The sequence below is a fragment of the Myotis daubentonii genome, chromosome 6 (genome assembly GCF_963259705.1).
Source record: "Myotis daubentonii chromosome 6, mMyoDau2.1, whole genome shotgun sequence".
NCBI classification, from domain to species: Eukaryota; Metazoa; Chordata; class Mammalia; order Chiroptera; family Vespertilionidae; genus Myotis; species Myotis daubentonii.
The window spans coordinates 47142691-47155188 of record NC_081845.1 but is presented as its reverse complement, the minus strand read 5'-3'; the positions used below and the strand labels follow the sequence as shown (position 1 = coordinate 47155188).

At 35.2% G+C, this 12498-nt stretch overlaps 1 protein-coding gene across 4 annotated transcripts in view; it reads right to left on the bottom strand.

Moving 5' to 3' along the window:
* Positions 1–12498, bottom strand: part of MMS22L (MMS22 like, DNA repair protein) — a 110852-nt gene that overhangs the window by 86690 nt on the left and 11664 nt on the right. For all 4 annotated transcript variants that reach the window (XM_059700892.1, XM_059700893.1, XM_059700894.1 and 1 more), the window contains exons 8-9: positions 9510–9640; positions 6935–7048 (exon numbers count right to left, since the gene is read on the bottom strand). In XM_059700892.1, the coding sequence (XP_059556875.1) occupies positions 6935–7048; positions 9510–9640 (245 nt within the window). The remainder of the gene's footprint in view (positions 1–6934; positions 7049–9509; positions 9641–12498) is intronic.

The window sequence follows — 12498 nt, the reverse complement described above, 5'->3', positions numbered from 1 at the left end:
TGGGTGCTGGAGGAACTCTGGTGCCGGCGAAAAGCTGGTGCCAGCAGTGGGGGGAAAGGCCTACTCTTGCACGAATTTTCATGCATTGGGCCTCTAGTAGGTATATAAGCCCAAATCACATTATTTTTGGCTTTCCCTGTTGTTTTGTGTGTTTTTCATGCATGTTTTTATTATTTTTAAATGGAATTCTTTGGAGTGACATTGGTTAATCAAGTTATCTAGATTTCAGGTGTGCAATTCTATAATACATCATCTGTATATTATATTGTGTGTTTACCACCCCAAGTCAAGTCTCCTTCCATCATTTATCCCCCCCTTTACTCTCTTCTACCTCTGGTAATCACCATTCTGTTGTCTGTGTTGAGTTTGTTGTTTTTTTGCTTAATCCCCTCACCTTTGTTTCCTTCCAACAGCTGTCAATCTATTCTCTGTACCTGAGTCTGTTTCTATTTAGTTTGTTAGTTTATTTTGTTCATTAGATTCTACATGTAGGTCAAATCGTATGGTATTTGTCTTTCTCTGACTGGCTTATTTCATTTGGCATAATACTCTCCAGGCCCATCATGCTGTATCAAAGGGTAAGACTTCCTTCTTTTTAATAGTTGAATAGTACTCCATTGTATAAATATGCCACAGCTTTTTTATCCACTCATCTATTCATGGGCACTTGGGCTGTTTCCAAATCTTGGCTATTGTAAATAACGCTGCAATAAACACAGAAGTGCATATATTCTTTCAAATTAGTGTTTCAGGTTTCTTTGGATATATCCCCTGAAGTGGAACAGCTGGGTCTAAAGGCAGTTCCATTTTTAATTTTCTGAGGTAACTCCACACTGCTTCCCACCAATCTGCATTACCACCAACAGTGCACAAGGGTTCCCTTTTCTCCACATTCTCACCAACACTTGTTGTTTGTTGATTTATTGATTATAGCCATTATGATAGGTGTTAGGTGATATTTCATGTGGTTTTATTTTGCATTTCTCTGATAATTAGTGATATTGAACATCTTTTCATATGTCTCCTGGCCCTCTGTTATGTCCTCTTTGGAGAAGTGTCTATTAAGTGGTCTGTTTCTATTCTTTGGTAACTTGCTTCTTTTCCTCAACATGTTTCTGAGCTACAGCCAAGTTAATGGGGGCAACCAGAGTTCAACAGAATTTTCCAATATATGACTATATGATAAAACAATGTGCCTAATTTACCATTGAACATTTGATGCATTTTAGTAAGGTTTTTTTCTAGGTATTTGTCCAATTCAAATATTCACAATAGGCATAAGGTTGTTGACAATATCTCAACTTTTTTTTTAATATATATTTTATTGATTTTTTACAGAGAGGAAGGAAGAGAGAGAGAGAGAGTTAGAAACATCGATGAGAGAGAAACATCGATCAGCTGCCTCCTGCACATCTCCCACTGGGGATGTGCCCGCAACCCAGGTACATGCCCTTGACCGGAATCGAACCTGGGACCTTTCAGTCAGCAGGCCGACGCTCTATCCACTGAGCCAAACCGGTTTCGGCTATCTCAACTTTTTTGAGTTTTTTGTGGGGTTTTTTTGCATTTGTTTTACTTTTACAGAAAATTTTTGCAGCATTTTGTATGTGATGCTTAAAGGTGGCAACATATATACATATTCATTGCAGCTGAAATATAATGTGTACAGGCCCAAAACTCTATCATATTGCACAGGTGTGCCCTACCTACTCATGGCACTTTTGGGAATATGAGTACACATACCAGTAAAATATATGTAGGTCTGTTTCCCTAAAAGAAGAGTAAATTATTTCAGTTATTCCTTCATTTTCTTTTTCTAACTTTTTAAACACACACTTACTTACATAATCATGTGGCAGAAAACAACATGGGCTGTGGCATCAAATAAATCTACATTTGAATCTCACCTTTATATATTCTGACTGTTATTTGAACAGTTTACTTAACCTCACACCCATTCTGCTTTCTGGCACATAAGCAATATCACTCAAGGAATAATTAGCTTTCCTTCTCTTCTGGGAAATTGAATTGAAGTCTAATTGAAATCTACTGGATAATGAGGGTTGGGTTTTTAGGAAAACACTCATACAGATACATCCAGTATTAGCTACCTGTTTAGAATATTTTCTGGGACACAGTATGTCCTTGATTAAATTAGTTCATTTTCATTGTTAGAGTTCCCACATAATTTGGGATATGTGAATTTCCCAAAATTCCTAAACCTCTCCCAGGCTTCTCCAATTGCTTCTTATCCCGAGTCCCTGAAAAGCAGCACCCTATTGCCTTCACAAAGCAGCAACCCAGACATTTGAAATAACTTAATAACCCTGAACTGCCTCACCCCTTTGGATAATTTGCTTAGAGCATTAATCCATTAAACACTAGTCTGGTTGCAGAAAATGTCCCTTTATTAGTGAGAAAATGTCAAATCCCATTCAGTATTTCCCTGCCCTCATTCCAGGGATAGGATAGGGACAGGAGGTAGGGAGAATGAAATAGTTCTTTTTGCAAGAATGTTAGTGTACACACAAATATACAAACATGATTTTTTAAAAAATAAACTGATGTACTGTATAAATTAGTATTGTCACACTGTGAATGTCTTTTGTATAAGATAGAAAAAAGGAAAAAAAAATATCTGTTTTCAGCAGTCTGGAGCCCTCCTAAGAATGGGCCTATATGAGCCTTAGCTTACTGTTAGCATTCTGTGATACCATGAATTCCCAGGCAGGCAAAACAGACACTTTCCTATTCCTTCTGAAGCTTTCAAATGATTTTTCTGTTTTTCTTTCTTGGCTAATCCACATCCATATTGGTCCCTAAAGCCACTGCATGTCAGATAGTCAGTGCAAAGAGTCATTTTTAACTTGCTTCTTTGTTGGTTTAGGACATTTTGTTTCCTTTTGGTTTGGTCACTTTTTCTTAGTCCTGAGCTTTTTATTAAGAAAGTATCGCATCGTTGTCCGTATGATTCCCAGAGTAAAAGGTGGGACCTATGTTGCTTCTAAGATGAGGCTTGTTCTGTTGTCATATTAATTCATTCAGTTCTAGAGAATAAAAGTCTGGGACCAGGGTGTCAGCTTGCTCAGATGAAGGCTCTTTTCTGGATCACAGACTCAGGCTCTGTCCTCCTAAGGAGGACGGTTTCCTGAGTTTTTTTTTACATGTCCCACAGTTGTCATGTTTTTAAATGTCATTTCTGTGAAGTCTAGTGCAGGTCAAATTATTTTGAAATTGTAAGTTATTGTGTCTTTTTTGCCTGGAAGTTTCGCAGATTTCCTAGAGGACTTGAAGACATTTTATCTCTGAAGTCAGAGTTTTAGCAGGCTATATGTCTTAGCATGGATTATTTGGAGTTAACCTTTCCAGTTATATAGTAGGTTTTCTCAATATGTGGATTTAGTTCTTTATTTCTGAGATGTTTTCTTAGATTCACTCATTGTTTTGAATGTCAGTTATGTCCCATTGCTTTTTCTTCTTCAGGGACTCCATTTAAACAGATAGTTATTCTTTACCTATCTTCTACTTCAAATATTCTCTCTAACCCTTTATATTCCTTTATCTCGTTTTTACTCCTCTGGCTGCCTTTCTTACATGCCCCTTATTAAATTTTCAGTTGAGTCTATTCTCCTTGGGGATCTTATAATTTAGTCAATTCGAAATGATTTTTATTTCCATTTCTCTCCTGCATTTAATTTACTCGATTCATTCCTGGCTTTTGGTCTATTTATTTCAACAATGGAATATCTCATTCAAGGTGTTTTTTTGTTTGTTTTTTACAGACCTAAATGCTTGTCTATTTAATTCAGTATGAAGTGTTCTCTTACAATTTTCTTCTGCTTTATAGTTATTTCTGGGAGAAAGGGTATCATGGGCTGAAGTATGTCAATTCTATTTTCTTATTGTAACTTTAGAAAGACCTGTTTCGTTTCCTTCCGTTCGTTTTGTAGATTTGGACTATTTTAACACATTGCGTACCGCATAGAAATCTCTAAGACATATGCCAGGGATCACACATTTTTGGGCAAACTGCACGTTATTTAAACCATCATAATGCACTTTAGGTGTTGTTTTTCAATAATTATAACATTTTTATTTACAAAAACAATTAAACAATTAAAGTTCCTAGTACTTTTTTAACGTATGGTACTGCGTAAAACATTTTCCTCTATGAAGAGGGACCAAACAAAATTTACATAAGTATCTAGATTCGCTCCTTTTTCCATGGGCGTGAAAAACGAGAACACTCGTGAGCGGTCCTTAACAGATGGTGCACGAAACACGAGAAAACTCCTGAGCGGTATGAAATGTGTTAAGATTCCTAGTTCAGTGGAGCACTCTTTTGTCAATGTACCAAAATTACATTCTTTATTGGGTTTCCAGTTTATTTTTATTTTTTAGTTTTGGGTTTTTGTTTGTTTTTGTTTCTCTTCCGTTTTACAAGACCCTACATTTTCTGCTTTACTTCCTGTCACTGTCACCACTCAATCAGCAAGGGGGAGCCATATCCTTTTTTCACTTGTATTCTCCAGAAGCTCTAACTTCAAAGACTGCCTCCTCATGTAATGCACACACTCTTATGTTCCTATCCTATAACCAGTTCTCTGATCTATAAGGAAACTTTTTCAGTATTTTCACACTGACAATGGTTTTAGACCAACTTTTACGAATACTGTTAGCTCCCTTCTTCTCTCTGAGCAATTTTTCTGACTACCCTTGCTTGCTAGAAAGTTTTGTGGTAGAGCTTTGGTGGCTTTTACTTGTAATTGACAGCTTTGAATATCCCTATCTTGTAGTTATGCTATCAATATGTTTTTTTGTGTGTAGTTTTATTTGTTCTTGCTGTTCTATGTTTTGGAGGAAGTTAGGTTAGAAGCTTCGAGTTTAAGCATCCACCCCTTCTCCATGGCTATTAGACATTATCACTGGTTTAGAAGTCACAGGCTTGAAATTTTTAGTACCAATTAGGCATCATGAATTCACTGGCTTGCAATAATAAATACATAACTTTAAACTACAATACACCACAGCTAAAGACAGACAATTTTCATTACAAATTTAGTTGAGTTTTTAGTTCATTCTTTTGGAAACCCATAATTAAGAATAGTGGTATATTAGTAGGGTAATGATTTGGGTAAACTCTGAGATTTATTGTCTTGTACCTTCAGTGTTCAAATGACCTGAGTTCCCGACTATATTTAGTATTTGGCCTCAGTACTTTTTACTTTCTACAAGCTCACTGAGACACTAAAATGCTTCATATAGGATACCCAGCATGTGGTGGATTATATATATATTTTTTAAAAGAAAGATAAAACTGTCTTACTTTCAGGAATATAAAGTTCTACTTTGACTTTCAAGTTAAATGGACTTGAAATCTGAGAATAATATAACTTAATTTTAGTACTATTTTAAAAAGAAAATGGCTTCAGACATTATTTTAAGACAAACAAGTATGGTTACTACATAAAATGAAGAGCATGCAAATCATTTAGGTTATATATGTTACTAAGCAAATTTCTACAATTAAGATTTTAAATTATGTCTACTTTTCTGTTTAAAATCTAGAAAGTTTCTAATAACAAGTATAAACATGCTTACACTATGTGTGGTTCACATTTTCAAATCTGAAATTTATAAAATAAGAACAATTCTAAAAAATTCTTAAATAATAAAGATAAGCTTTGCAAAAAATTAGAAAGTTGATTTTTACCATGCCATTGAAATAAAACACCTTGGCAAATAATGAAAGGGGAAAAATGTTGCTGAGACTTTCTAATATTTAAGTCTTGTAGAAAGCTGAACTGTACCGGCAATTCAAAATACCATGAAAAAAATATTCTTACTCAATAGTAAGTAAAAATACAAATTTATACTTAGTAAACTTACTTTATTTTACTTATATTCAGTAAATTTACTGCTAAAACAACTCAGAATACAGTACATGGACCCTGGCTGGTGTGGCTCAATGGCTGGTGTGGCTCAGTTGGTTGGAGTGTAATCCCATACACCAAAAGATTGCGGGTTTGATTCCCGGTCAGGGCACATATACACAGGTTGCAGGTTCGATCCTCAGTTTGGGCACGTACAGAAGGCAACCAAATGACATTATCTCTCACATCAATGTTTCTCTCTTTTCTCTCTCTCCCTTCCCTTCTCTCCAAAATCAATAAGCATAACCATAGGTGAGGATTAAAAAAGCAATAAATAAATAAATAAATAAATAAATAAATAAATAAATAAATAAGGTACTTGTAAATCTGCAAAAATAGTCATTATTAAAATTAAATAGCAGTAACCAAACCCCAAATTGTGAAAAGTTGGGAAAATTAAAAAACCCATAAAATATTAAAAGTATACATATAACATAAACCATTTTAAGTATCATTTCACAATGAACTGTTTATACTTACTTCTGCCTATGGATATTTCTCTTTTTCTCCTAATCGATAATACTTGAAATTAAATAAAGCCCCATTATGAAGACTTTGCTCAAAATGAGGTGAAAGAAAATGTCCTATCTTCCTCTTTGTGCTTTTCTTCATCCCTCCATGAAATAATACTGGAAAATTGATTAACAGAAACCTGTTTTATTTCTTCCCAAATCTAAATCTGCCACATTTCCTAACTGAAATGTTTCCTGAGTTACTGAAGACAATAAGTATTTTAGCCTAACAGATTCTTGATAAAACAACAACCCCCCCAAAAAACCCTTAAGAAAATAAGACAGCCATATTTTACACTTCTCTTAGATGTTTCATATTACCAATTTAGGGTTAAAAATGTAGTAGGTATTTAGTACTCAGTTAATGCTCTGTTTGGTGGTGGTGGTTGTCTTATAAAGGAGGAATGTTGTAAGATTTTTTGGCCAAAACCACTGCATAAATTTAACATAATTAGTAACAATAACTAATACATCAATTTTACAACTTACTTCTGAGAGAGACCATTTACTTCTTTGGTCTAGAAGATGAATGAGTAGAACCCATAATTCTTTAATGCATGGGCATGGGCAATGGTCACTCGTTAATGCTTCAAAAGCCCTAACCTGTAGAAAATAACCAAAATGAGTTAGAGCAGAATTTTACATGCCACACATTTTTCTAAATATTTTAAAAGAATGATTTAGATGTCTTAAAATTTATGCTTAACTACAAAAAATTCTTTATAAAAAATGTGCCATTTCATTAACTTTTAAAAATACCCATTGTAAAACCAAAAGTACAGAATTTTATTTTCAACTTAAAAAACCCTCTGCTTTAATTATCTAGTCTAATGTTCAGCAAACATTCTGTATATAAGAAGCTAGGTAACAAATATTTGAGGTTTTATTCATGATATAGTCTTTGCATATTTACTCAATTCTGCCATTGTTGTGCATCAGCCACTGACAATTCATAAAAAAAGGATGAGGCTGTGTTCCAGGAAAGTTTTGTTTACAAAAACAGGGCGTGTGTTAGATTTGACCTCAGCTTCATGGTTTCCTAACTTTGATCTAATCCATCAGGCACAATAAAAAGACATGTAGTAAAAACATTAGAAAATAACTTCTGATTCACTGTTGAGACTAAAAATAGTGACAAGTCAGAATAAATACAATTATTAGGGCTATATAAAAGTTAAGCAATTTTACCATTTTCTTTTTAAAGCTGTTGCTATTTTTTTTATTTTATTGATTTTTAGAGAGAGAGGAATGGAGAGGAAAAGAGATAGGAACACCAATGACACAGAAACATTGATCAGCTGGGTTTTGCATGGCCTCCACAGGGATCAAGACTGCACCCCTGGAATGTGCCCTAACAGGGAATTGAACCAGTGACCTCTTGGTGCATGGGTCGATGCTCAACCCTGAGCCACATTAGCCGGGCTTTACCATTTTTATAACAAATATATCCTCAATGACCCTAAAAAATGCAGAGAATACTGTCTATACTTCTAAGTATAGCTAAACTTCTCAAACTCATAATATATATCTTATTTCACATACATTACATATACACTGAGTGGCCAGATTATTATGACCATCTGACGTTTGTAGGCAAATTAGCTATAATTTCACGCTGAAGTTGCTAGAGGGCCAGACCATTATAAATAGGGAAGCAGGTTGTTTATCACGACAGAAGTGATTTTTTTTCTGAAGATATGGGTAAACAACGCAATTTAACAGCCTTTGAACGTGGGATATACAGTACATTTCTAACATAATACATTAAGATATTACTATATCATATCTGATTAACACATTCCTGTTAATTATAAACATATAGATTAAATTTAAGAGATATTGATAATACATAAAACAATCTACACTTTAAAAATTATAAATCCTGATTTTCTATTAGTAACGTTTATGCTTGTAATTGGAAATAAGTGATGATAATCTATAAATTTCCATTACTTGAAAATGCGTGTGTACTGTAACACCTTTAAATCTGTCTGTATTAAACACTATATATAAATACAATTTAGTAAAAACAAGTGATTTCCACCATGATGCCAGAACTTTCATGAAAACGACCCTTAAAATTTGTCAACTAAAACCACCCTTTTTTTCTTTAATATATTTTTTTATTGATTTCAGAGAAGGGGAAAGGAGATAGAAACACCAACGATGAGAATCATTGATTGGCTGCCGCCTGCACGCCCCTTACTGGGGATTGAGCCTGCAACCCAGGTATGTGCCCTTGACCGGAATCAAACCAGGGACCCTTCAGTCCACAGGCTGATGCTTTATCCACTGAGCCAAACCAGCTAGGGCAGTGGTCGGCAAACTCATTAGTCAACAAAGCCAAATATCAACAGTACAATGACTGAAATTTCTTTTGAGAGCCTAATTTTTTAAACTTAAACTATATAGGTAGGTACATTGTTATTAACTTAATTAGGGTACTCCTAAGGCTTAGGAAGAGCCACATGTGGCTCGAGAGCCGCAGTTTGCCGACCATGGGGCTAGGGCTAAAACCACTTTTTAAGCTTGTCAACTAACTTTAATTACTCATCTCTTTCATTATGTAACTAGTGGCCCAGCGTGCGAAATCACACAAGACCCAGACTCCCCCGGGGCTGCGGGACTCCGAACTCCCTCTTGCCGCCTCTGCAGGACACCAGAGTCCGGCCTGCCTGTGCCACAGGACCCAGAAGTCCCGCCCACCGTAGTCGCTGCGGGACCCATTAATGCACCTCCTGGTGAGGCGGTCATGGTTCCTTATGGCATTATGGCCACAGGCCTTTTCTAGATCATTAAAGGACTGGCCTCTCCTATGTAAACAGAAGTTAAATTCCAGTCTATATCATAAACATCCTGTTTTCATTTATTTATTTTTGACAAGATGAAAAGGCTTAACTAATTCCAGCCTCTTTTAAAAAAGATGTTTAAAACCTATTCTTTCCCATTCAACTCCCAGATAATTTTTTAATTTAGATTAAATTCTTATAGCTTAAATCACATAGATTAAGGACTGACTTGCCATTAAGTATCAAAAATACAAATAAAACTCTTAAAGCATTACCTTGTCATACCTGTTGAGTGACAAACTTATTAAATCACAAAGGAGATTTTCACAGTGCTCTTCAAACAGACTGACATTGGTTAAATTGTCACCTGCCAGATTCATAAACTGATGACCATATACAACATGTTCTAAAAATGTAATAAAATAAATTTTATTTAAAACTACAGGAGAAAAGTTACTGTACCCCTTTAAATTATAACAAGACTGTAACATGTAGTTAAAAGCAAATTTTTGCAAGCAGAAGTTAAATATTACAATTCCTTTCTTATATGAACACGGATGAAACATCTTGTAAAAAAGTTTCAATCCTTCCAGTTACCATTCAATAGGCTTCTCTATTGTTAATGTGGCCATCTTTGTAAAGCAACCATGCAAAATTACTTAAGAGAAAAAAATAAAAATAAATTAAAAAGAGGATAAACACTAGAAATTCTTCATCCTCATTTCTAACCAATAGAGCCTGTACAACATTATTCTTTTAAAAACAATGATAAACAGGAACAAGACAGGGATGTCCACTCTCACCACTCCTGTTCAACATAGTACTGGAAGTATTAGCCATCGCAATTAGGCAAGAAGAAGAAATAAAAGGCATCCAAATTGGAAAAGAGGAAGTAAAACTGTCCTTATTTGCAGACGACATGAAATTATACATACAAAACCCTAGAGACTCCATCAAAAAGCTACTAGACTTAATACATGAATTTGGCAATGTAGCAGGATACAAAATTAACCCCAAGAAATCTGAGGCATTTCTATACACCAATAGTGAACTTTCAGAAAGAGAGATTATAAAAACAATCCCATTCACCATCGCACCAAAAAAATTAAGCTACCTAGGAATAAACTTAACTAAAGAGGTAAAAGACCTCTACTCAGAAAACTACAGGACGTTGAAAAAAGAGATAGAGGAAGACATAAACAGATGGAAGAACATACCGTGTTCATGGATTGGTAGAATCAACATCATTAAAATGTCCATACTACCCAAAGCAATCTATAAATTCAACTCACTTCCCATTAAAATACCAACGGCATACTTCACAGATCTAGAACGAACTCTCCAAAAATTCATCTGGAATAAAAAAAGACCTCGAATAGCTGCAGCAATCCTGAGAAAGAACAAAGTAGGTGGGATCTCAATACCAGATATCAAGCTTTATTACAAAGCCACTGTTCGCAAAACTGCCTGGTACTGGCACAAGAACAGACATATAGATCAATGGAATAGAACAGAGAACCCAGAAATCAGCCCGAACCAATATGCTCAATTAATATTTGACAAAGGAGGCAAGAACATATAATGGAGCCAAGATAGTCTCTTCAATAAATGGTGTTGGGAAAATTGGACAGATATATGCAAGAAAATGAAACTAGATCACCAACTGACACCATACACAAAAATAAACTCAAAATGGATAAAAGACTTAAATGTACGACAGAAAACCATAAAAATTCTAGAAGAATCCAAAGGCAACAAAATCTCAGACATATGCCGAAGCAATTTCTTCACGGATACAGCTCCTAGGGCACTTGAAACTAAAGAGAAAATGAACAAATGGGACTACATCAAAATAAAAAGCTTCTGCACAGCAAAAGAAACCATCAACAAAACAACGAGAAAACCCACTGCGTGGGAAAACATATTTGCCAATGTCATATCTGATAAGGGCCTAATCTCCAAAATTTATAGGTAACTCATACAACTTAACAAAAGGAAGATAAACAATCCAATCAAAAAATGGGCAAAGGACTTAAATAGACACCTTTCAAAAGAGGACATTCAGAAAGCCAAGAGACATATGAAAACATGCTCAAAGTCACTAATCATCCGAGAGATGCAAATCAAAACAACAATGAGGTACCATCTCACACCTGTCAGATTGGCTATCATCGACAAATCAACAAACGACAAGTGCTGGAGAGGATGTGGAGAAAAAGGAACACTCGTGCACTGCTGGTGGGAATGCAGATTGGTGCAGCCACTATGGAAGACAGTATGGAGTTTCCTTAAAAAACTGAAAATGGAACTCCCATTTGACCCTGTGATCCCACTTCTAGGAATATATCCCAAGAAACCAGAAACACCAGTCAGAAAGGATATATGCACCCCTATGTTCATAGCAGCACAATTCACCATAGCTAGAATCTGGAAACAGCCTAAGTGCCCATCAGTAGATGAATGGATTAGAAAACTGTGGTACATCTACACGATGGAATACTATGCTGCTGTAAAAAAGAAGGAACTCTTATCATTTGCAACAGCATGGATGGAACTGGAGAGCATTATGCTAAGTGAAATAAGCCAGTCAATGAAGGAAAAATACCACATGATCTCACTCATTCATGGATAATAGAGACGATTATAAACTTTTGAACAATAATAGATACAGAGGCAGAGCAGCCTCAAACAGATTGTTAAACTGCAGCGGGAAGGCCGGGGAGGGGTGGGGAGCAGGAGGGAGGGGGGTAAGAGATCAACCAAAGGACTTGTATGCATGCATATAAGCATAACCAATGGACATAAGACACTGGGGGGTAGGGGAGGCCAGGGGATTGTCAAGGGCGGGGGAAAAAAAGGGACACATATGTAATATCCTTTGTAATACTGTAAGCAATAAAAATAAATAAATAAATACAAAAAAACAAACAATGATAAAGTAGCCATATGCAATTGCATGTAGTAAAGCTAACAAAAGATACCAAAATTTGTACCTATAGCAGAGTAAGTCCACCAGAGTTTGCTCCAAGAAAATATTTAAAATACAGTGTTCACCTGAGAGAAAAAATTATTTGTGTACATTGTTGCATATTTTTGTGTGTATATATGTAAGTATACACAGACACAAACATATATGTATTTTTGTATTTATTAATTAAAAAGCAGAAATTGAGGTAATGGATGTCTTTATAACCTAAATAATTAATTTACTTTACAACTAAATATTTCCAGAATATTGCTAAACTTAAAAATAGAACCTAAACA